This window comes from Caloenas nicobarica, chromosome 3 (genome assembly GCF_036013445.1).
Source record: "Caloenas nicobarica isolate bCalNic1 chromosome 3, bCalNic1.hap1, whole genome shotgun sequence".
Lineage (NCBI taxonomy): Eukaryota > Metazoa > Chordata > Aves > Columbiformes > Columbidae > Caloenas > Caloenas nicobarica.
The window spans coordinates 10,146,185-10,170,115 of record NC_088247.1 but is presented as its reverse complement, the minus strand read 5'-3'; the positions used below and the strand labels follow the sequence as shown (position 1 = coordinate 10,170,115).

The following is a 23,931-nucleotide window of genomic DNA, read 5'->3' as shown; positions in this document are numbered from 1 at the left end:
AAGGCTGAGCCCAAGGCATTTGATAAAGTTGGAAATATACATCCTGTTCAATCTGATGAGTACTTTTACACATATTTCCCATCTTGGCTTTCATGGGGGAGGCAAGAATTCACCAGGGCTACGTGGTCGAACTGTAACATCTACTGTATGTTGAAACATACCACAACAAATTGTGACACAATATGTCGCAGTGTCATGTCTGTATGAGCCACTTTCCGATCCAGCAGTTCATTGGCATGTTTCTCTAAAGTTTTTGGGTAGTCTGAAAAGTCAACTGGGAAGCCAGAAGACATTTTTTTCACAGCAGCACTGGCACCTGAATTCCACTCTAGCTCAACTTTCTCAGAATCTGAAAATCAAAAATTTAAAAGAAAATGGTAAGATTAGTAATATCCTTGGTCTATTTAAGAGTATACTGTAAACTAATGTAACAAGATGTTTAAATGTATAGGTTGCACACGTAGATCATATTTTTGCCCTTACCATATCTGACAAGAACTCTTTCTGAAACTGAGTTTCCATGAACTGTTGCAGCTGAGCTCATCTGAAGATATCCTTTGGTTGGTGAATAATTCACCAGTGCTTCAGTTTTAAGTTCAGTTTGCAGGCGGGGAATAGAAAAGGTGCCTCCTAACATTGCCTCTTCCATTCCAGCATATCTGTGAAAGCAAAACGTAAATGTGTGGGGGTTTTTTGTTGTTGTTGTTGGTTTTGTTTGTTTTGTTTTGTTTTTGTGGGGGGTTTTTTGTTTAGTTGGTTGGTTTTTTTATAAAGAAAAAAATAATTAAAAACCCCATTTTGCTGTACTTTTGGACTTATGTTTCAGGAGCAATTTCAGCATTTAAATCTATAGTAAAGGCATAATAGGTGTTACAAAAAATAGATTGAATCAAACTTGTAAACTCTATTCCAATTCACTGAATGTTTTCAGCTTCTCTTAGTTACTTTGGGAAATCTATGGTAAATTATTGTAATGCTGCTGTGCAGATACACACAATAATAATTCTGTATTAATTTCATAATACTGAAATGGATGGAAATATGTACCTGTCTTGATAAAGTTGTACCTGGACCAAATTCGGAACTCCTTACTCAAGCTGAATTGTCTACTAAGGATACAGACTGTGGCCATGAATCACACAGAAATAAAACACTTGACAAAATATATTATGCCACTGGGCTTCATTTTCCTCTATTCACATTTATTTTATATCTCTGTAGCTTTGTTAACTTGAGCAAACTTTTACTATTATGTTAGTGCAAATGAAAGGGAATTGAGGTCCCTGACATCTGTCCAAAGCTCCCACTGATATCAGAGGCAATTCTGCATGAACAGCAAAGACAAAGACTCCCCAGGGCACCATCAAGATCACAGAATTCCATGGAAGATTGAGGTTTATTAAAGAATGTGATCAGCTCATTTCACTATGGACTTGTGAGGCAGACAATTTTAGAAACCTTGGCAGGCTGGACATTTTTGTTAGCTCCCCTGTAGATGTTCCCGGAAATATTCTCATCATGAAGCGTGGGAATTTTTACAGGAAGCTCTCAGTTATTTTTGGTTTTGTTGCTTACTGAGTGCCATTAGACTCCTTCATGGGGAGATGTAATAACTTTTTTTAGAGCCAAACATATCCAGTAAAAGATAATACCTCTCTGAATAAACCTTGCCTTGTTTATATCTCTGGATTATCACACCTGCAATAACACTAGTACAATGTCATTCTTGTAGTCATGTATGTGCAAACATGGAAGAACTAGCTCAAAGAAACTGTAATACAAATTTTATATATATATACGCATACAGTAGGAAAGATCAATTAGTGTATTAGATGTATGTATTTGATGTATACATGATGGATTACAAATAAAATACTTCAAGGGTTTTTAAAAGAGAGTTCGAATGACAAGTTTATATGTCTCTCTATATAAGTAATTTCTCAAAAATGGGATGAAATTTTCCAAATTATTCTACCTTCAGGTATCTTATTCAAGTGTTAAAGTCTAAGTGTTTTTTTGTGTTACCTTATCTGGCCAGTAAGAGTAACTTCAGTAATCTTCTTGTTGTTAAAGTCCAAGGCAAAGGTATATGCTTTCTTCCCAGGAATGGATTCATCAGTAATTCTGAAGTTTGTAACAAAGTCGACATCAATATGTGGAATGTGGACATCACTGGTCAAAATCTTTCTGTCTCTGTTGTACCTTAAGGTCAGTGTGGCCTCATGCTGCTTTATACCTGGAAAATATAATGTACTTGGGTCATTTGCAACTATGGAATCTGTTTGAACTTTTTTTTAAAAGGAGAATAAAAAGAGGATCAACTGGAAATTTTATCACCCTGAAGATCTAATACAACCTTTGATGAGTCTGAATCAGAAACTGGGTCATCTTTCTTCTCATCTTCTAAACACAACATGGTCTAATCCACTGATCCTGTCACTAGTTTTGTTACGTAAACTTGCAATCTCACAGGTTTTCCCTTTGATGCTTATGCAGTTCTCAGTTTGTGTGCTTTACTTCCAGATTTGATCAGAAATGATATTTTTCTCTTCCTCATATAGAAGCCACCAACTTCTCTTCCTTGCTTCCATTCACCAACATCGCACTTTTGTTTAAATCAAGAGGAAGCATGTTGGGGTTATGAAATCAGCCTCTGATCATGAAAATCTTGCACTGGGATTGCACACATGAAATGAAACGCCAGTTAAAGTATTGGCCTGTTTTCATCTGAAAATTGTATTCTATTTTATACTGTAAAGAATTCTATTATGATTTATTCACAGAAATCTTTTTTCCATTAAATGACACAGTTCAAAACTGAGCTAATGCATACTGCTTTTTTCAGACTCTTACCTTCTGCCTCTACAGCAAACTTTAAGGTGTCTATCAGGTCATTTCCTTCTCTCTGCAGGCCGTAGTTTGCACTTGCAGAGTATTCCTTCACTTCACCTGTGGACACTATTTCAACTTCATATCTAAAGAAGGAGTAAACAAATGTATTTTAAATAACTATTTTGTCTATGACCGCAAACAAAAGAGATCATACAGTTCTCAATAGCTCTCTTTCTGAGCTCCTCCTGCTAGCCTGTTTTTAAAGATTTTTAAAGGCAAACTTTATATGAGAAGGTACTATAGATACCAAGTCCTAGGAGGGAAGGTTAGTTGACACAAAAAAAAAACCCCATAGTTAAAGCTGATATGACTTACCTCGATTCTCCAGTCAAGGGATAATAGGGAGCTGCCTCTGTGTCACTGGCATTAGAGTACAATAATTTGGTGCAGAAATTTAGACCAGGAATCAAAGGCTTGCAAGAAGTCCAGGTTTCTTGGTTCTCAATCAGAGGTGGAATCTCTTCAGTTTTGGCTGGAGACACTAAATGTAGCGTATTGCTGGAAGAGAAAAATGAGCCATTTATTACCAGGACATGTTTCAGACATTGTCCTATTAAGGTTATTTTCTGAATAAAAATCACTTATTAAGGTAGGGGATTAATGAAACAACATTTGGTGGTTAAATGATCAGGTGGTTTACTATTGTAAGTACAGGGTGTTTCAAAAAGATGGACCCAATTGAGAGGTGTTTGGGATGAATTCAACTATTGCCTAGATGTTGTCCATACAGCAGGTGGAGGGAATGTAGAGCATTTATAAGAAGGTTACTAAAACTTGATAACTCATTAAACTGTTTGTAAATTTTTGTGTAATTATAACTTGTTACCATAGTGAAATTGGGTCCATCTTTTTGAAACACCCTGTATTATTACTGATAATTATAATTCTCTGTATTGAGCCCTTTACCCTCTCTAAAATTCATGTTAAGTAGTTCATTTAAACTCGGTCAAAAAATAGACATTGCTACTATAATATTTTTTCCATGAAAGAAAACAAAATAATAGTAATGGTAAGAGTCTTGTTCAAAATTTCAGAAAATAGCAATAAATTAAATAATCTATAAGCCATGGATCCCAGTCACCGCATATCTGGGCTGTTTGCTTGCCCTATAGAAAACGACATTACAGTTTTACAATGTCTGAGATTTTTCCTAACTGAAAATTTCTCAGTGCCTGCCCTAGCCTCTCAATTCCATCACAATAAAAACCAAGAAGAGAAGGAAAGAACATAGCCTTGGAAGTTCTAAGTCAATTCTCATTACCTGATACTGAGAAGCTTTGTTGGAGTCTTTGGAGCAGGAATGCTGAATTTCAGCTGTCCAGCTTTCATACTAACATGTGCTTCAATTCCAGACTCATGGAATACGTTAGAATTCATCTCCACACCACTTCTGGTAAATTCAGGCATGTTTATTCCCAGGTGTGTTACAAACTCAATTGCCACTGAAGGTTTAGCAACGAGTTCTGCTTGCATCTAGTTTATAAAAACAAAAAGATGCATTTATTTGCCCAATAGATTTCTTACCGGTTTTATGAAACAAATGTAATATTCTTAATAACCTAGGGGTAGGTTTTATACAATTGTTTTCACTATTCAAAAAATTTGATTCCCAAGTCACATAAGCAGAGGGACCAGATAAGTGGTAACTATAACGTAACAGGTACAGTAAGATGATAACACCAAGGAACCATGCCTACTTAATGTAAAAATACTCATGCTTCAGAAAGATTTTGGACATGGAGCTACTTGCATGTATTTTTAAATCTGAAGACAAGAGCCAGTTTTCCATTGTAAAAGAAAAAAAAAAGGCAGTTTTCAAAAACAATGAGCAAACTATTCAACAACAACAAAATATTGATCCAAGATTTTAATGTTTCTAAACAGAAAACAGATTATTTCAAGCTTTTGTTTTGGCCATTAAAGAAAGAAGGGACAGAATTCAAAATTCTCAAAAATATTCCAAAGGGAACTAAGAGACAACCAGTACTAAATTAGAGGACTTATTTTTTTTATTTTTACTTAAATCATGTGTATGGTAGAAAATTAAAGTTTAGGTGAACTGAAACTTGTAAGAAGTGACTAAATTAGAATAAAACAGTTATTAAAATGGATAAAAAGAACATAAATATTTATTTTTATTTTGGTTTTAAATTTTATTTATTTTTTTAACTTTCATCAGATAATTAGTTTTGTGTCACATGTTCTTTAATTGTTACAATTTTAAAATGTTTCCTTTTAGATCAAAAAATGTTTCATTTAACTCAATTTTCAATATTTCTTTTAACCAAAAATTAAAATTCTCACTTTCAATTGGCTACATCAATTTTTTAAAATTAACTGTTTGGTTTGAACAACAAATGCATATGCTGTAACTTTCGCATTATTCTCATTCGAGAGCAGGGAGAGAAAAATAAATAGAGATTAAAAGGATTATTTTTGAAAGGGTGATTAAAGTACTTCTAATTCATAAATTTTATTATGTCTCATACATAATTCATTATATGTATTACTGCTTTAATGTAAATGTTATCTACAAATTAACTGGAGACCTCTAATAAGTAAGTGGGTTTTTTTCATTTCAAGAGTATTTTGTAGTCTTTGAAATTCTTCTGGTGTTATAGTTTTATCCCTAAATGAAATTGTAGATTATTAGGAGGAGAGAAAATATAGATAGCTGTTGAGACTTACGCTTTTTTGATGAAGCTTCACAGCTACTTTAGCCCCAGGCGTTGCTATTCCAGACAAAGCAAACTTCAATTGCAAACCTGCTCCAGTTGGGAGCTCAAACTCATTGTCCATGAACATGTAGTGGACAAATAAATCCCTGTCAACACCTTTTGAGATGGCTTGTGCAATCTGTGAATAAAACACGGAAATGAACTCTAACAAATCTACTTTGGAATACATGCATTTTGTACTTTAAAAACTGACCATGGAATGGTTGTAACTGTATAATCCAAAAAATTAATTTCAAATAGAGTATAGAATCTAATTTCTACAGATTCCTTTCTTCAAAAAATGTATTAAAGACCGTTTATCAAAATTTCAGCTTTAGACGAATACTAGATTTTATCACCTGCCTTGATACACAAAGATCACTTACCTTGACATACAGATACAAAGGTGAATTGGTTTAGATGTAACATTCTGGTTTCACCAAAGTCAATGGCAAAGCATTTTTTTACTCCAATGAAAGAAGGGGTTTACCACATATTCCAAAACTGTACTGCATCCTATTTTCTCTTAACATGACAAATTGCTGCCTAATTTTAATATACATTTTCATAAATGGAAATTTAGTAGTATAACATAATGGCCAACACTAAGATTTTGGGCATTGTTCCAGTAGATATCTCAGTCATACAATAAGATCTGAACCTTCCCTTTTTCCTTCCTCTCACCCATCTTCCAGGAGGACTCCACTTGGTTGTTGAAGAGTCTTCATGGGTTTCTCAGAATATTTCAGACTAAACTTGGATATTTTGCTTTAAATAATTTTATTTTCATGTTGGTATCAAATATCCATTCTTTACATAATAGACAAACACAACCTAAATCTTAAAAAAATCTTGTAGAAGAAACAAACAACAACAATTTCATAATGCACATTGGTGCATCAGAAACATACCATTTCAGGAATAGTCTGAAGAGTTTTAACACTCTTTAAGATCATGCTCCCAAGAAGTTTGAAATCGTTGAGTTTCATGTACCCAAGTTCTTCTCCCAAGATTCTCAGATATGCTCTTCCTTCAGGGGCTTCTTTGCTGCCCAAATCTTTTATCAGTTTTTCAAGGTTAAGCATTATTCCTCTAATGAGATCCTGAAAAATCAGTCAGAAAGTAGTAAAACAGATTTATGAGAAATCTCTAAGATCACGTCTCTGGAATAGTTATCTAGTGAATGTCTGCTAATCTGCACATGCACTTCTTACAGTTTTGTGTCCAAAGGCTCCTCCCACATATAATTAAGAAAAAAAATTGTTAAATAGCATTAAGGATTTCTATTTTAGCTTACTAGAAGAGGAGAAGGATTATATACAGTAAAGAGGGAAGTGCTGTAATTATTGTGTAAAGACAGGAATGCTGTGCTGTGCAGAGAATGTTTTCTAGCTGTACCTGATCCTGTTTGCCATCCGGGGAGTAACCAAAATAGCCAAAAAGCGCCTTGGAAACCTGCTCTGGCACTCTGCCGTCAACCCAGTACATGGCCCTGCTTGCAGCGTCTGGGAAAAATCCCTTCTCTCCAAACAAAGCTTCCAGCGTTGGTTCAAACCCCTTTCCATCCAAGCCAAGCTGAAATGAACAGGACAATGCAAGAATTGAGACAATTTCTCTACTTCTTTGGAGCTTTACAACAGACTTTCTGAAGAACAAGCAATACATTTAAAGTGCATCCTACAAGTCTGTGATTCTTACAGGCAGATAAGGAATACTAGGTCTTACAATTAATTTTATCTCAGCGGTGAGATCCACACAAAAAACCTACACATAGGCTGTATCTCACTTAAAACCTACTATGAGTACTTCAGGGTGCCAGTAATGATTTATTAGGATGACGTCAATTTGTTACAGACGGGTTCATTTTACCCTTGCTGAGGCCTTTAGTAACTCCAACAGGGTTGTCCATTGAGTCAGTGGCAAGGGACATCACATAACGGATGGCTTGCTCTAAAGTCCATTGAGATCAAATGAAAGTCCCCTTGTAAGCATAATGATCTTTAGATTTCTCCCAAAGCTTGTAGAAACAATACATTATTAGGAGAAAGTTGTTATAAGAAAACAGAAATGAGAATGAAAACAGCTGAATACCAGAAAAAGTTTTTTTATAATTTTTGTACCTCGAAGATATCGCTTGGTCCAAGTCCATACGCATTCAGGGTGGTTTTTAGCATAGTCTCTTTAGGAACATAGCTGTTTGGATCAAATACCACATTTCCCTCTACTTTGGCAGAGACAGGATGAAGTCCAGGTAGAGAAACTCTTTTGGAAATCTGATAATTTCGTGAGAATTTTCTGAAGTCTTCAGGTGTTGGAATCTGGTTTCCTTTCAGAGCTTCTTCAACTCGGCTTTTTAGACTAGGAAAGAGGACAGCAATGCAAATATGATTAGTATAAATTCCAAAAACTCATTTAGTCTTATTTGAGGGATTTCTTGTGTCACTTGCAGACATTCATACAACTGCAGTTACTGTAAATGGGTAGGTCTCTGCACATCTTAACAGTAGAAATAATACTTAAGGGAAAGACTAAGCTGGCACTGCTCTAACAAAACCATAGATTTACTCAGGTGATGTATTTGTTCAAAAAAAACCCACAGGCAAACAAAAAAAAAAAGACAAGCAAAAAATGCACTGCTAAATAACTACCACTGCAAATACGGTCAGAACTTTGTTCTTCCTAGAGCAGTATATAACTAATTTTTACTCACTCTTCAATGCCTACTTCTTCAGAGTCTAGGATGTTGGCTGCGTGTGAGGCAATAAAGCTTTTCACTTGCTCATTCTTCTCCTTTGTGAGGGCTCTCAAAATCTTTGCAAGATCACTTGCGGAAGGATCTTTCATCAGTATGAGATAGGCTGCTAGACGTTTATCTGTCGGTGAATCCCCTTCTTGAAATGCTTTCAGAAGTGCTGAACGGTCCTATTTAAATAGAGAAAGGTTTGCACTGATCAGCAGCCTAGGAGATGATATTGTTAAACTCTTTTGGGAATATAGAGGGTAAAATAATTTTAGGATGTATTCCTATACCTTATTTCTATAACTGACCTAAAATGTTTCATTAAACTATTTCAATAAAGTTTATCTTGACAGAAAATGTCATAGAGATTACGGTTTTATTAAAACTGGTTTCCTTATCCTGTATCTGGCAGGTTACTTTTTTTGTTTAGAATACTGAGTTTTGATTGGTGGGAATTGGAAGTGTCCTGGTCTGCAGACAAAAACTCAAATATTGGAAAAAAAATAATTTGATTTAGGAAAACTAGGTGATTGAAATCTTCTGCTGCAGGAAAATTAAAACATAGTTTGAAAACAAATAATCATTAAAAAAAAATTAAATGCTTTAAATTAAACTGAATCTGAGGACGTGAATTGCAGGTGTTTCCAGGCTCCCAGACTCATTAAGCCTTGTCTGCAAAAAAAAAGCATGTCTCTTAGAGTAGAAACTAGCTGATATTGAAACTATTTCGTTATACTAAGCTGAAGTGCTCTGCATAACGACACCTATTCTGTAGGATGTACTTTAGTGTCATTGTAATGTAAACATAAATCTAGCCAGTACCGTTAATAACAGTGACAACAAAATGCCAACATGAAATAGGGAACTGATTTTTGTCTTAGTTAAATCCATTTAAATCTGGAGTAATTTGTTAGTTGAAACCACTCTGAAATAAGTAGGACTCCATTTAAGACACTCTAACAAGAACAGATCCAAACTTCCCATTTAAACTGAGACTTTCTGTACAAAGAAACTGCATCTCAAAGGAGCAACACCCACTAAGTCAGAAGTCTGCAGGACTTCTCAGATATATGTATGGAAACTGAACTAATGAAAGGATTTCTAAAAAAGCTGGAGACAGCTAAAAGGGAGAAAGCGAAAGTATGAAATAATGGGAATATTTTTGTGTATTCAGGAACTTCTGTGAACAGTCAAGGTGAACTGAAGACAGTTTATGCTGGTTCTTGTGACCCAATTTACCTCTTCAGTAACAGTCATTTTCCTGAATGCCTGGATGGCTGCTTTCTGAACTGAAAGCGATGCAGCTTCATTTCTGATACATGTCTTAAGAAAAGATTTCAGGCTGGGTTTAGCTTTCTCCATGACAGCACCCATGTTTCCAATAGCCTGTCAGTTATGAAAACACAGAAAGATTATACACATTTTTTTCTCCACCAAGAAAAGTAGAGTAATATATGTGCCACAATTTAAAATAATAGCCAGCATTGGGAAAGAAGTAAATAAATATACCCGAAGTGTGAGGTATGTGAATTCATCATCCCCAGAACAATCAGTGCCGAGCAGTGATGCCATGAAGTCTGCAACATCTGTTATTTCCTCTGTCACAATCATCTTCTCATTGTAGAACCTAAAGAAGTAAACACATTAGAAGCAAAAGGTGAAAACAGGAAATATCTATTTATTTTTTAATCCCAAAGAGCAAATTCATGAGAATAACAAAAAATCCTCAAAAAGCAACTACCCCTAGGGCTTACTCTAAGCATTATAATGTTTTCTTGAGGTTCTTTTCTACAGTTACATGTTATCATTACTCACTTAGTAACAGAATGACTCAAGCCATAAAAAGAAGCTCTACTTGGCTGATACTGGGCCATGTTAAGAATTTCCCGTATTGTCTCCGGAGTTGGAGAAGGCAATAGTGCCAGGGTATATGTGACCAGGTCTACCACAAGAGGATTCACATTTCCAGTTCTCAGTATCTGAAGGACTGCACCATAGCACTCCGGAGTCCCGCACTGAGTCAGGGCCTGAACTGTGATGGAACTGAAAGGAAAAGAGAAGACTTTGATCAATTAATTCCCTGTTTGCAGTTATTACTGCATGTTACATGTTTGAAAGAAATATTTGCCAGGTTTATGAAGGTGTTTTGATAGCAATGTATATACTTATGCAAGCCTGGAAACAAATCACACAATTGTTTACAAAAAATAAGTCTCTTACAATTTATACTAATAACTTGATTAGCTATGAACAACAAGAAAGTATTAATATACTATAATCACACAGACATATCTTTTTTTCTCCACAACAGACTTTTCCACAATTTGGAAGTATTACAATATATTTAACCAGAATGAGGCTCTAGTCCCTCTTCAGATTGAGGACATAAAGTATGTGTAAATTGACTCAGCTCCAGCTGGGACAGAAGAGTAATGGTATGGAGTAGAGGGCAGAGTCAGACCAAAGAATTGTGCCCTTCCATGTCTCCAGAAATCTCACTCTCAAAACTGTGTTCTTTGCTGTAAGTAGGACTTGGGAGTTTGGATTTACAGTCACTGTCCTTGGGCAAAACTGCATGAAATATATTTGACTATAACGACATATCCACAGGATTTTTTCTGGCAAACAGACTTGGGCTGGTGGTGGGGAGAAAAACCCTGTACTGGGCTGGGTTATACTCTAATTCAGTTCAGCTCAGCTTCTCCAATAAGTTTGGAAGACTTGCTGGGAGAATGATCAAAACAATATTAGTTCTTCATAAAGGCTAGAACTTTCAGATCTATTTGAATTCTTATACTGTTCTCACATATTTAATGTTCAAGTTCCAGTTAACAACTGAGTAGTTCTGACAGAAAAACGTGAAATCCACAGGTTTTACTCTCCCTTCTTTATTTCTTTCTCTCAATAATTCTGATGATAGTTATCTTTCTGAAAGACAGTCTTTACATCTACTTAACCTCTAATTTAAAACCACTTGGAGCAAATCATTGACCTTAGAATTGGCTGTGGCACTGACAATGTGGTGTATTTGCATAATGAACTGTTGTAACACACCTTGAAGTTTCCATCATCTTTGGTACAAGAGAGCCAAGAGTGCTGTTATGTAAACTTCTAAGTCCAGAAACAAATTTGTAAAAGAGTCTTGCTCTCTGCTGGTTCTGCTGGGAGGCTGCAAGTTTCTGCAGTTCCTGAAGGATTTTCAGAACAGCATCCCCCTGCCTCGGAAATTTGGCATCTGCATTTTCCAGTGCAAGTCCTTTCTCTTCCAGTTCATCTAGTAATTAAAGAAAATGCATTTTTATGTCATTATCAAGGAGTTATGTTATTTTTACCTTCTTTCATACATTCAACCTAAATATAAACTCTGTAGATTGTTTTATGTGAAAATCGTTGTAGTTTAACAGCTGAACAGTTTTTAGAAACAAAAGAATGGAAATTAAATGTCATTCTCCCATAAAATTAATAATAATACCTATTAGCATAAATTCTTTTAAATATCTGTGAAGAGGCTTCCATACCACCTTTTATATTAGCACAGTTTGCTTCTTCAACTTTTAATGAGTATATCTTAGGAGAAATATGATATGACTAGGAACAACAAATGCATCTCAAAGAAGTTTGTTTCAGAATCAAACGTACAGTAATCATGGACTGTTTACATTTGGCAGGTAAAGCTAGAAGTTGCATAAGAAATTATGGTTAGCTAAAAAGAGATCATTAAACTCCTTTGCAATAAGATTAAATCGATGTTTTAAGTAAATTATAACTGTTTAACTATAAAGAATAATTTCAAAATTAAAATTAAAAGACAAAGATTATTATAAATTACAGAGTGTTTTTAAACTTTTCATTTCTTCCCATTTTATACCCCAACATTTTCCTGACTGAAATGATCAAATTTCATTTGAAAATTATGAATTATTTTCATTCTCTCAACTGCATCGTTAATGAATACACAGTTTAAAAAACCAAAATTGGCCCTGTATTTGACCCGTATTTATACGTTGTCTCTGTATTATTGAGAAATGCATCTATACCTCCATCAAAATTTCTATTATTTATCTTCGGGGTATCTTCAAGCTTCAGTGTCTGGTTGACCTCTGTCATCACACCATAGCGATTTCTGGCAAACAAAGAAAAATTTAGTGCTTTAGTTGAGTTTAAGTACCTTTGAGGCATCTTGACATGCCTTTCGCCTCCTTGAGAGTAAAAAAAAAGCATATTTGGGGATGAAGTCAGGGCAGAATGTGATACATCACCATTCAAAATATAAAAAAAGGCTATTGACAAATATTGAGCAACCTACTTGTACGAGGCAGGCAGAAACAGGTGTTTTTCACTGCAGACAGCATCTCTTATATGCCTTTTCTTTGCATCAATATTGTAATGACAGAATTGAGTGCTTCTTAGAAGGGTAGATAATGGGATGTTCTGTAAAATAAATGGTTTGGCAGTCATTTTACTGAATAGTATAAGAAACAAACATAGTTTTAAGGGCTGCCACAGTTTTCCCATGATATTATTGGAAACAAAGCATATTGGAAACAAAGGTGCATAACTGGAATCATTCTCACACAAAGACAAAACTGTGCCAGCATCAATCTTTAGTCTTAAGTCTCTTCACAGGCAAAAATCCCACTGAAATTTTCCCTCAGGCCTTACTGAGGAGTTTGGCTTAGTAGTTACTTCATGACTGATTCCCTGCTGCCTACAACAAAGGACTCCTTCATAGAAACCAGTTTGTAATTTTTGGAGTAGTTCAGGCCCCTTATAACAGTCAGAGCTCTTTATGGTTTCACTCTTGTTATACGCATTTTAAAGATTTCTACAATAAGCTGTAAAAGTGGCGGAAATTATGTGGGGTTTTTTAGTATGATATGAAATCCTAATTTTTGTTTTGTTTTGTTTTGTTTTGTTTTGTTTTTTTCCTGGGGAAAACATTTAAAAATACAGATGCCATGATACTAGGAAAAATCTACCAATATTCATGCAAGCAATTGCACTTGATCATTGTGGATTCACAGGTAGCCTGAACTGCATGTCAAACCATTTACTTTAGAGCATTTAGAACTCTCTCCTCCTGCACATTACATACACATCAGGGTTTTGGTGATGTTTCACATTAAAAGGGAATGCTGAAAATTTTGACCCACGAAATTAAAAATTTGTGTATGATCTGATAGGTGCTTGTGCAATCAGTAGTACCAACTCCATCTGTGAAAAGCTCTCCTTTAAAAATTGAGAAGAACATGAAAGAAGGTAATTAAACCCTTTCTCTGCATGTTTTTCTCAATTGACTGCCTACAAAACCACAGTCTGATCTAACACAAGGGTGCGGAAAAGCTATTTAAGCTTTTAGAAGATAAATAGAAAATTTACTTATTCTAGTAGTTATCATTTTAAGTGATGTAGTGAAGAATGTATCATAGAATTTTTAATAGTATACTTACTAGTCCCTTTACAATGGCAATAGGGCTGACATAATCTCTGATGGGACTGAAGTTGTCACAGGCTTTCAGGTCCCTGTTAATTGAAATATCTTCCGCAACATTTCCTTTTCTAGATTTGAATTCAACTTCACTGTCACACTTTCCATATACAGTATCCTGGAAAGAAGAAATAAGTCAGTGTCTTTGTTCATGCTCTCAGATGTTTTCTGATCTAGCTGAAAGGTATCCTTTCTCATCTGAATTCCCAGATCTTTTGAAAACTATATTCAGGAGTAACTCTACTAGGTGAGATGTCTTCCATTTGTTAAGGAAATAAGGTGAATGTTTTTCAAAATACCTACCATGGAAATTGTTTTTACATTTTCTACTGTTTCTGTTGGCACAAGTAGAGCTGAAATGATCCCCCTCTTGAGATTCAGTACATTAAGAGGTTCATCCTTCTCTGGATACAGCTTGACTTTTGTCCCATCCTGAATGCTGAATTTTAGCTCATGTCTGTCCAAAAAAAACCATCAGTATAAAATCATGTTAAAGCCACGCAGTGAAGAACATGTTACCAATAAACTGCTGGGCTATAGCTAAAGCACAATGTTTGTTTTGGTCTATCATTATTTACTAGTTACTGTTGTTACTATCACAGAGTATAACTATTAAAGCAGCAAAATTCTAACCAAGGACATTCTGATATCACCAGGCTATGTCATCTAAGGACAAATAAATATCAAGAAGTTGGAATTGCACAAATTCAGAGAGGACATAAGTAAATTTTTAGAATGGGTAAATTATTAACTACTGCAATAGGCTACAAAATGATGGGAAGGATTCTCTACTAGTTGCAGCCTTTAAATAAAACCTTGATTGTTTTCTGAAAAACATATTTCAACACTGTCTCAAGCTGTTTTGAGATCTATGGCTTGCGAAACAAGGTGGAGTGGATACTGATGCATTGAAACAAACATGAATGTGCATGAGTAAAACATGCACTGACAAGCACTGGAGACTAGTTGGGTGGAGGGAGTAATAGCAATAAGTTACGAAAGAAGATAAGTAAGGAGAAGATAAGTTGCATAGGTCATTAAAGATCATGATAGGAAACCTGGACTTCAGTCTCAAATGCCCTTCTATTGCACAGTCTTCGTACCATGTCAGCAAAGGAAAATTATCTTAAATTTGCTGCAGACAGTCATTTGAGAATTTGCTTACAAGAAGGAACATTCCACTTGCAATAATCTTTTGGGGACTACCCAACAGGTTCCTGATGTAGATGATAGAAATGACAAAGACATTCCAGGTCAAAATTCTGGATGGAAAAAGCCCTCCCCTACTAGAAACTGAGAAATGTGCCAAGTTAGCTCTAAATTGTATCAGGGAGATTTCTGTTGTGGAACCAGCTTATAAATCTGTCATGTCATCATGAAATGCATTCTATGCTTGAAAAAAACGTTGTGAAGATGGACTGTAACATTACAGCCTTTTCAATCTTAAGGCTACAAGTATTCATGAATTGGTTATTGATAATTGATATTGCTTACTTGGACATGGCATTTGCAAAGTCCTCTGAGTTCTTTGATTTTTTCAGCATGGCCCTTCCCTCAGTGTCAACACCAAATGTCTCCCTCAGGGAGCAATGCATTGTCCTGAGGATGAAGTGGCACAGCTGTGGTACCTCCAGTTCAACCTGAAAACACAAATACGACATATTTATCCTTTTTTTCATGATCATGTTTCCAGAATAATCCAGTTACAGTTTCGAAAACATGGTGTTCCTTGGGTTCGGTAAAGTGTCAGAATCACTCTGCTAGCAGTTGTTGGGAAAGATTCCAAAGTATTCTAAATACGTTAAGGTAACTTGAGGAAGAAGATATGAAAGCAGTTATTTGCTTGGCTGATGGCATGGAGTATAGTATATGTTCTACATGGTCAACAGGCAATGTAGATTCTGAAAATTTATACTACTAGAACAGTATGAAAACTTGAGTCATTATACTCATCAGTCTCTATACTCTGCCAGGATAGTGTGTGCTAAACAAACAAACAAACAAAAATCCCCAGTTACTCCATTTCAGAAGAAAGTCGGGAGGGGAAAATTTTGCACAAGATGGAGGGATATTGGGTAGTTTAATGGCCTATGGGACCTTTTGCTCCTACAGCCCTGATCATGGCTTGGCTGTCACCACCAACAGGCTATCAAGAGGTCTTCATGGCATCAATGTGCTGGTTTAGTCCAACTCTAGAATTGTTTGATGGGCATTTGTAGACTCAGCTTGGGAGCCAAGGAAAAACAAAATACCAGGGCTTTCCCCTCTCTCATGTGAGATCAGGATTGAAATGCACTAGCACAGTGGTATGAAGGATTTTTGCCATCCTCAGCGACCAGGACCAGGTCTAGGACAGGGAGAGCTTAGTCTTCAGGACTCTCAACATTTGCCTTTCAAAATAATGATCTTATTTGGAAAACCACTGAAGGATTCTCCCCAGTTGCCAGCTCCCATGTTATTCAGTATACAACCCCAAGGGGTTGTATTTACTCGTTTTTCACTACCTTGCAAGTGATCTTTGAACCGCTTCGAGAATCTGCTGTTCCTGTGATCCCATTTGATGTTTCTGCTTCATATGAGTAAACATACTTTCTGAGGTGTTTGAATCTGGTTGCATCTTCTGCAATTAGGAAAACAACAGTAGTTTTATAATTTGGGTAGGATGTGCATATGTAGATCCTTACAATATACACTTTGTGTTCTGTACTTAAAATGAATGCTACATATAAAGCAAACATGAGGACCCTCCCAATATTTCATTTTATATTTGCTATAGAAGGGTTTTTAGACAAAGAAGTAATGCCTTCATGTCAGCTGGATAATTTCTAAAGTATAAGTTATAGCTCAGAGAAAACTTGTGGGAGGAAGCATAAGTTTTTGTGTTCACTGCTGTGTTTGATGAGATCTGACAATATGACTGTGTCTGGCTTTCAAATCATGCCCCTTTAAAGTTAATGATAAAAAGAGGACAAAATTTAAGATGCGGAACTGTTTTAAAAATTACCCTATTGCTTTTAAATTAAACCTATCAAATGTTAGTTTTCAAATTGGTAATGAAACCATTCATTTCAACTCCAATTTTTCCATCATAATTCAAATCCAAGCAACTGCTTTATCTAAGTCACATGACTGAGACTGAAAGAAAATAAGCATAGAAAGAGACAAAATACAAAACCTAGCATTCCTCAGTACAATTTCACCTGAATCTACAGATTATCTTCCTCTTGAAACATGATCTGCTCTAATTCACTTATTAAATCAGCAAATTTTACTACAGTAGACTCTTTTTAATGGAGATCAACTTCCGTTATATGAAGAGCATCCAGAACAAAGCAAAACCACTAAGTTATGAGTAAGAATAAGGCAGAAGGGAGTATTCACAGAGGTGTTTCTCTTTTTATCAAAGGAAGCCCCAAAACCTAATGGACTTTCTTAAAGGGATTTTTTTTCACCTGTGCTTAATCTGTCCCTGTTGCTTTAAGAGACAATTAATCTGTAACTTTAAACCCTACAAGCAGGGATAAAAATGGTAACAGAGACATAAAGAAGAAAATATTTTGGCCTGGTGTCAAATACAGGGATATAAGATCTTCTTTTGGTGTCTGGAATGTATAATACAGACCAAACAATGGCCTCAATTGCCATTTGCTCCCGTTATAAATGCAGGCATTATTTTGAACTAAACATATGAATGGGCAAGTACTGTTCCCTCTGCTTAGACTGAGCATGTCACTGGGATTGTGACGTTGTTATGATGCTGAGTGAAAAGCAATTTCCTAAATTGCTCTTCTGTGGTTATTTGTGACTGAACATATTAGAACACATCTACTTTTATAGAAAGAAAAATGTTAAAGTCATCTCAGTGTAAACTCACATCTACCATCAAATCTATATGATTTTGCTTGCCTATATCTGCCATGAATGTACCTTAGTCTTCCTCTTTTATAAAATATTTGTCATGTCAGAGGCCAATGGCAATATTGCCTTGCCATTTGTGTCACAGAATTGCATACTTAGGGAGGAGGATAGAACATTACTATAAATCTCATATTTCCTCCTTTGACTATCACTTCTATAAGCTTTACACACTTTAATGTTGTTTTAAGTCAGATTAATCACTAAACAGAATTATTTTAATTAATACTATTTATCATACAGTAACCAGCATCTTACAGACATTTGAAAACTGAATTAAGTTATATAATTAGCCTTAAAATTAAGTGCTATAAAAAAATTCAACACCATCCCTGTCATTTTTGGCTATCCTGGACTATGACAGAAATTTTCGCAACACCAGCATCTACTATGCTAAAGCCAAAATACTAAATATTGCTTCATTTCCTGCTTTTAAACAGAAATAAATGGAAAAGGAATAGGGAAATTATAAGATTAGAAATGCAAATACAAACCCAAAATTTATTATATCAAAAATACACAAGAAATTGGCAATGAAGCCCAGAAGTCTTTGAGTTGATTCAGGCAGCTGAAATAAACCCAGTTGCCTGGAGATGGTGCTAAAGCATCCAAGAAGACAAAAAAACCCTGAAGTTCCAAAGGGACACAGAACAAAACAACCCCTTTGGTACTTTGACCCTATGGTGGAACATTGTGTATCTAACCAAGCAGACAGGGCCAGTCAGAGTTCATTGTAAAGGTAGGGCAGAAAGTCATCATTTCCCGAGTCTTGACTTGTTTAAAGAAATTGCTGCCCTTCCTGACAAAGTTGATGATTTATTCTACTGGTATTTAGTTAAATATCCAACTGCAGTTCTGTGGGTTTAGCAGGCACTGTGAAGGGTACATAAGCGAGATTCAGCCCGTAGTAAAATGTAATGTAAATAACCTCACTGCTATAGCTTCACATTTGATAAACGGGAATTTCTAGATTAAGTAATTTGCACCTGACAATTAAGAAAACAACAAAATAAACAAAAGTATTTTCTTAATGGGAGCTTTTTAGAAGCCCAGAAATGTAATCTCAGCTCCTCCAATCTTAGGAAACTTTTGAAATTCTTTGAGCCAAGCTTTATGGATAATTAAATACCTAAAATAAATGGCAATAAAGACTTCAGAATACTGCCATCACTTTTGTTTCAGTTATTTCAGAGTAACAGATTTATGGAATAGGAAAACTCAAGCCTTGAAAGATGTATTCAGTTAATATAGCAGCATAAGATAACAAAAGTAGATGCAATAAATTAGTTACTTGAACATCCTGGATTTCCACTTTCAAGGGTTTCTTCTTCTGTAAAGAATAAAAACAAGAATTAAAAGCTGGAAAACATTTTATAGCTATAAAACAAGGGCTACGGCAATATAAATAGAAATACCACATTTTCATTGTAAGAACTTTTAAATTCATACCAACTGTTGATGTATTTTGGTACACTGATGTAAATAGCAAAGCTACTATTAACATGGATAATATAGAGTAAAATCTAAAGAGAATTACAGTATTTACCTTGATATTGTGAATGAAGACCTCAGATTAGGGTCTTTCAGTCACTGAATTAAATTATTTTGATTTAAACTGGGAAGGAACAGCTTCTAGGTCAACAAGTATTTTTAAAAGCCCTATGTTATGTGAAATAGAAAGTTTATAAATGATGGGCACAAAAAGTAGAGGTAGACAGATGAAATGTAACATAACATGGTTTACTTTAAAACTTTAGTCTATTTGAGCACACAAAAATACTGCATAGTGAATGAATGGCTGTATTATGCTTTTTGTACGTTTTAAAAAGGAAAACTTTGATGATAAATACTACAACCTCTTATGTTAAATATTTTCTGAATATTGAGAGCTCATTCTTTGGAAGAACACTGACTGGAAGTCTGCTTAAGTTAAGAAGAACCATTTGCTCCAATCTGTTTTAGGTATGTTCCATATGACTCTGTTTAAAATAAAATAAAATTAATAGAATCTAGTAAATTTGCTGCATTCATCTGATACTATGTAATTCTTTGGGATATCACACATGAATGACAGCACTTTTCACAGTATTCTCTGCACACTTTCCAAGTTTTCATTCCGAGAATTCTAAGGTTGACCACTCTATAGATTTAGAGGGTAATAGCAATAGCAACAGTAATACTACTATTACTATTACAATAGTAACTGTACTAACTTTATTAACAACTGCGAAAAACAAATGCATCCTTTAAAATTGTATAACATCAGTCAATAAGAGAATGTTAGTTCAATCAAGGCGTATTTATGATTAATTTGATCGGCACGTAAAACCAGATCTGGATAATTGGCCCCAGACTCTCTTTCCTCCTTAAGGTTCCTGAAGTCTTAAGTAACACTACAGTATCATATTCAAAAAACCTACTTCTTGGGAGGCAAGAAGATCTCACAATCAACAGCACCATATTGATCCAGGCTGTCTTTTCTGACCTTAGGAAAAAAACTCTACTGGCCTACTTCTTTTACTACTACTACTGATGACCATGTCCCTTTAACACAAAACTGTATTTCAAACATCAGTATTGCATGCCAAATACATTTTGCTTTATTGTTCTCTGTCTTCACATTTGCTACAAAATAGGTTAGCAATGGCTGGGATAAGTCTGTATGATATCTACAAGCTACATTAAATCTGATCAAAAGACACCAGGTGACATTTGTGACATTTTCTATGTCGGGATTCTCCTGTGATTGCGCAGTACTACAAAGGGAAGAGATTACATCTTTGCCACACTTACCCTCTCTGATTCTATAAACCATTGTCCTGTTGATTTTTGCATTATTTTTTTAATGGGTTCATAAATAAAGCAGCAAAACCCACTAACACAAAAGGCAGTACTTACGTGTGAGAACACCACTGCTGAGCAGCAGCAAGAGCAGCAAGAGCTGTACAGGGCCCATGGTGAGCCCCAAACCCTCTTGCTGCTTTTTCTTTTCCTGTTTTTCCTTCCCTCCCCTCTTCACCTCTTCCTTACCGCCTCAGAGGGAGAATGAGCCTTCTGACTTGGACCTCCATTTATATAGTCTGTAGCAAGCAGCTGAGGCATACGGTTTAGAAAGCTCAGAGCAAATTGCCAAAGGTCCAAAGGTGAGAGTCCCAGGTCCTCACTGCGCTCCAGACAATGCTCTACTTTGGTTGCTGTGGGTCCCTGAAGGCAGAAGACTGAGTATATGCTGGAGATAAGTCCCTCTTCCAGTTCTTCTTTTTTTTTTTTTTTTTAAATCAGAGCTTTAAAAGCAAAATCCCTCAGCTACAGACTCTAACAATGTATTCAAATAAATTTCCCACATCTACATAGGAGCAATTGCAATACATAAATTATAGCTGGAAGAAATTATCACTGCAGCATGCTTTCAGTATAGATGTTGAAAGACTTAAGGATATGAGTACTTGAGAAAATAAGAGTACCATGCAGTGTAGACATCTTCCATTAACAGGCAAGAGAATTAAAGTTTAAGATTTTTTCCGTTGTGGTACCCAAATTTTTTGCATACCTTCATAAAAATAATTTTACTTTTACTTGCAATATTCTGGTTGATCAGGTCATGTTCATGTTGGAAGTGAGCTCTTCACAATTATTTTGTTTCCTTATTTTCAGATTCAATTTCTTTTTTGCTCATAATAGCAAAAAAAAAAAGAAAATAAGATGATCAAATTTATCTGAAGAAGATAAAACTTATTAAAATACAAACAAAAAACTTTTTATGACTATGTATATTCTAAAAAATCATTTTATATCATGAGATAGTCTCGTAGTTTGAATTCTCTACTCATATTTATCAAAGCTAATGGCAGTAAAAAAATTGACTATGGAAATAGTTAAGAATATATTGTTCAGTAAATTTAATTTTCACATATCTGATCAAATTGAAATGTTTTGACATTCCCAAATCAAAATATTTCCTCTTAGCTTGTTGAATCAAAAAATCAAATTTTGGCTAGCTAAGAGAGAATTTTTTTTCCCTTGAAATGTTATGATATTACCACACATCACACCAGTTATCTTTAAAGACTCTTATTTCTTCATATCCTTTCTCTCTTGGACTTCATACTTAGGTTATATTTCCCAGAATGCACTACAATCATGTAACTCTTAACATCAGTTCAACCAAATGCTAAGCATTGATGTACAATGGGGAATACTTTCCAAGAAGGGACACATCTTCCTTGCAATTAGGATTTCGTCTAATGACATTAACAAGATGCCATTTCATGGAACTTTCAGAAATTTCTTTCCTGGATTCATCAGTGTTGGAGGCATCACAAAGAAATTATTTCTTAGATTTTTCCATTTTGGTTTCTGTCCTTGACTTATACCAATTACAGATACAATAAAACAAACAATAGGTGATTATTATTATTTACTTCCAAAAAGCAACATAGGTTTTTGTTTACTTTTGTGTCTACAGCTGCCTCGATATGTGTGGTGATACACAACAATGATTTTACTTTGTAGTATGGTTCTGCCAAAGAGACTGTACAAAAATATATTTCTGCCCAAAGCATTCGATACCTTTCTGAATTCAAACATCAAGAGATTTTGACTATTACTTAAAATCTATTTATTTATTCACTTTAGCACTGCAGATAAATAGACCTCCAGAGTGCTCAGCATTTAGAGTTATTTCCCTATGCCTTCAGGTGGTTATTTGGGGTCAGGCTGAGGCCGATTGATTGTATTAATATGACACTGCATGGACATAAACAGATTACAGAAGTTATGACTCAGTCCGTTAGCATGCAGGTAACATTCATGCACCACTCTATCGTGACAAGTTTATGTTGCTGCATTACCTAGTCAAGGGACAGTATTTTTTTCACAATAGGTGCCACAAAATGCCACACGCTGCTTTCAGCTACTCAGTCATCAAGGAATCCCGATGTTTTCAGCTCATTGGAAGTAAGCAATATTCACATAGACAACATAAACTTCTTATTTCAGCTGTTTCTGAGAAATTGTGGGCTTTAGCCTCAGAATACAATTTGTCTTCCAGACCAATCTGTTTTAAATGCTTCTGATATACTGAATTAATTTTGTACAGAGAGATAATTTGTGCGTGGGTATTATTGATACGGAAAACCCCTCATGACATGCAAGCCTTAGCAATCATAGAATTAGAGAATAATATTGGTTTGGAAGGGACCTCTAAAAGTCATCTAGACCCACCACACACTCAAAGCAGATCTCACTAGATCAGGATGCTCTGGGCCTCATACAGCAAAGCCAAATCAAATAATCATTTGACGTCCCGTCCTTCATGGATTCCAGTCAAGCTGGAGGCTACTGCCTGCTCACATGTACATGAAGAAATATGTGTTTGGGTGCATTACCGTACTCTAAATGACTGGAACAGCTGCATTTCCATTGGAACTACAGTACTTGCCTGAGAAGTGGATGACCAAGTTTCCTGCTTTGCCATCAAAAGAGAGCGTTTGATCCCACATATAAGTGTCCTTTGTACAAGGCTACATGTAATTTTGGTTGGGAGCAGCTTTCCTGATGGACCTGGAAAACCCTGTAGACATGATCTGAAGTTTGTAGAGCCAGAAAATTGAACAACTCGTGTGCATGTTGGGACATGCATCTGGGAGTATAAAGTCCTAGCTTCAGTTATGTATGTATGGCACATCTGGATTAAATGCAAATATAATACATGTGTCAGGGACTGGGGCTGAGGACTGAGTAAATCTATTGCTTGCTTTCAAACTGCTTAAACTCTCACTTGTAAGCCATGGCACATCATACACAGGAGTATATTACTTAGAAGGAAAATGGATTTGGTGATCACAGCCACCTGTGGAATCTAGAAAACCTAAGGAAACTGAGCACAGTAAACTAATGCCAGCAAATAGCTGGGAGTCAGCAGGGGGAAGCATTTTTAATAGCTCCTATTCTGTAACGTGTGATATGGTGTCCTGTATTTATGGTACGTATGGCACATCCTCATGGCCTACACGGTACTGTGGAGGTACATTCACTGATCCCTTTCTTTTCAGTACAAATGGGTGCATCTAACATTTCTTCTGTTGTATTTGGGGATTGTCATATGAATACCATTAAACAGAATACTCACTTAACACTAAAACTTTGACTGAGCCTCTTAAACTGATAGGATTTGGGCT

General features: G+C 35.5%; 1 protein-coding gene across 1 annotated transcript in view; it reads right to left on the bottom strand.

Moving 5' to 3' along the window:
- APOB (apolipoprotein B) overlaps positions 1-20,708 on the bottom strand; it is a 37,222-nt gene extending 16,514 nt beyond the window's left edge. The window contains exons 1-23 of the mRNA XM_065632073.1: positions 20,651-20,708; positions 19,044-19,082; positions 16,342-16,457; positions 15,332-15,477; positions 14,141-14,294; positions 13,800-13,955; positions 12,656-12,780; positions 12,387-12,472; positions 11,404-11,623; positions 10,165-10,392; positions 9,859-9,976; positions 9,589-9,735; positions 8,320-8,531; positions 7,730-7,967; positions 7,008-7,184; positions 6,521-6,712; positions 5,581-5,748; positions 4,154-4,365; positions 3,208-3,390; positions 2,854-2,975; positions 2,026-2,236; positions 484-659; positions 162-349 (exon numbers count right to left, since the gene is read on the bottom strand). Coding sequence (XP_065488145.1) covers positions 162-349; positions 484-659; positions 2,026-2,236; positions 2,854-2,975; positions 3,208-3,390; positions 4,154-4,365; positions 5,581-5,748; positions 6,521-6,712; positions 7,008-7,184; positions 7,730-7,967; positions 8,320-8,531; positions 9,589-9,735; positions 9,859-9,976; positions 10,165-10,392; positions 11,404-11,623; positions 12,387-12,472; positions 12,656-12,780; positions 13,800-13,955; positions 14,141-14,294; positions 15,332-15,477; positions 16,342-16,457; positions 19,044-19,082; positions 20,651-20,708 — 3,672 coding nt within the window. The remainder of the gene's footprint in view (positions 1-161; positions 350-483; positions 660-2,025; positions 2,237-2,853; positions 2,976-3,207; positions 3,391-4,153; positions 4,366-5,580; positions 5,749-6,520; positions 6,713-7,007; positions 7,185-7,729; positions 7,968-8,319; positions 8,532-9,588; positions 9,736-9,858; positions 9,977-10,164; positions 10,393-11,403; positions 11,624-12,386; positions 12,473-12,655; positions 12,781-13,799; positions 13,956-14,140; positions 14,295-15,331; positions 15,478-16,341; positions 16,458-19,043; positions 19,083-20,650) is intronic.
- Positions 20,709-23,931: the final 3,223 nt, after the last annotated feature.